Here is a 1,784-nt window from a genome sequence, read left to right as displayed (position 1 = left end):
CAGTGTGGTAGTGTTGGTCACTAGAGTCAGCCAGTGTGGTTGTGTGTGTGTGTGTGTGTGTGTGTGTGCAGCCAGTGTGGTAGTGTTGGTCACTAGAGTCAGCCAGTGTGGTTGTGTGTGTGTGTGTGCAGCCAGTGTGGTAGTGTTGGTCACTAGAGTCAGCCAGTGTGGTTGTGTGTGTGTGTGTGTGTGCAGCCAGTGTGGTTGTGTTGGTCACTAACACATACAGGTCAGCCAGTGTGTGTGTGTGTGTGTGTGTGTGTGTGTGTGTGTGTGCAGTTGTGAGTGTGGTTGTGGTGGTCACTAACACGTACAGTACGACCCAAGTGTTCAATTGGGTTGGTCTGTCTGGCTGACCTGATATGTGTGTTTTCTGAGTGTTCTCTGTAGTGTGTGTGTGTGTGTGTGTGTGTGTGTGTGTGTGTGTGTGTGTGTGTGTGCAGTGCACATATTCTTATGGTCATGGCTTGATCACAATAAAAAGACAACATTTAAGTCAAGACCGTGAGCGGGGAGTAGAGCTTTATTAAATCATAGGTAGAGAGACACACACACACACACACACACACGCCCAAACTAGATCTGCATAGACTAAACAACCCTGAAAGCTTAAGAACACACACAACGTAAGAGTACAGAACACACCCCGAACACACACACACACACACACACACCCCCAGTGCCCAGTGGCTGGTTCAATGGCTCGTGCCTGTGTGTATTCAATAATCCCAGCCAGGTACAGGAGGCTCACCAACTAAAGATGAAATCTGCACCTTCAGACCCAAGTTTACACGTACAGTTTCATATCAGAGATTAGAGTTACAGTTTCATATTAGAGATTAGAGTTACAATGTCATTGAAAGGTTTACAGACAGAGTTGCATATTAAGCCTTTAAGTCACTCCTAACTCAAGCACTAGCCTCTAACCCAGAGACCTAAGGAAGCATCAGCACTGCCACACGCACGCACACACACAGGCACGCACGCACACACACGCACGCACGCACACACACATGCTTAGAGAGACCTAAGGAAGCATCAGCACTGCCACACGCACACACACACACACACACACGCACACGCACACACGCACGCACACACACACACACACGCGCACACACACGCGCACGCACACACACACACACCCCCAGTGCCTAAAGATGGTGGAACACACTGCATTAAGAGGATGGTGGTCAGAAGAACACACTGCATCAAGACACACACACACACACACACACACACACACACACACACAGCATCAAGAGCTGTTCTCAGGAGAGGGTGGAGTCTGCAGGGGTGGGAGGGGACAGAGGGTGATGACATCACTGCCACATGTCTCCATTCCCCCCATCTTCATGGAAATGATGGAGGTGATCAGAATACCTGAGGGAGGGAGAGCGAGAGGGAGGGAGGGAGAGAGATAGAGGGATGGCGGGAGAGATAGATAGAGGGAGGGAGGGAGAGAGATAGATAGAGAGAGATAGAGGGATGGCGGGAGAGATAGATAGAGGGAGGGAGGGAGGGAGATAGAGAGATAAAGGGAGGGAGGGAGGGATAGAGAGATAGATAGAGAGGGAGAGAGAGGGAGGGAGAGAAAGAGAGAGGAAGTTCATAGAGGTTTAAAGCTGGTTTAAAGTTCAAAGTTCATAGAATCCCCAACAGGACAGATATTGCTCTCTCTTTCACAAACACACACACACACACTCCAAACACCATTAAGCATGTGAAATCTCTCTTTCACATACACACACGCGCTCACACACACACACACTCAAAATACTATT

At 49.2% G+C, this 1,784-nt stretch overlaps 1 protein-coding gene across 1 annotated transcript in view; it reads right to left on the bottom strand.

The window, feature by feature from the left end:
* Positions 1-490: 490 nt before the first annotated feature.
* LOC105906132 (protein CASP-like) overlaps positions 491-1,784 on the bottom strand; it is a 3,619-nt gene continuing 2,325 nt past the window's right edge. The window contains exon 6 of the mRNA XM_031583468.1: positions 491-1,383. Coding sequence (XP_031439328.1) covers positions 1,323-1,383 — 61 coding nt within the window. The 3' untranslated portion in view covers positions 491-1,322. The remainder of the gene's footprint in view (positions 1,384-1,784) is intronic.

Source organism: Clupea harengus, chromosome 17 (assembly GCF_900700415.2).
Source record: "Clupea harengus chromosome 17, Ch_v2.0.2, whole genome shotgun sequence".
NCBI classification, from domain to species: domain Eukaryota; kingdom Metazoa; phylum Chordata; class Actinopteri; order Clupeiformes; family Clupeidae; genus Clupea; species Clupea harengus.
Note: the sequence above shows the minus strand (reverse complement) of the source record. Positions and strands in the feature narration are given on the sequence as shown.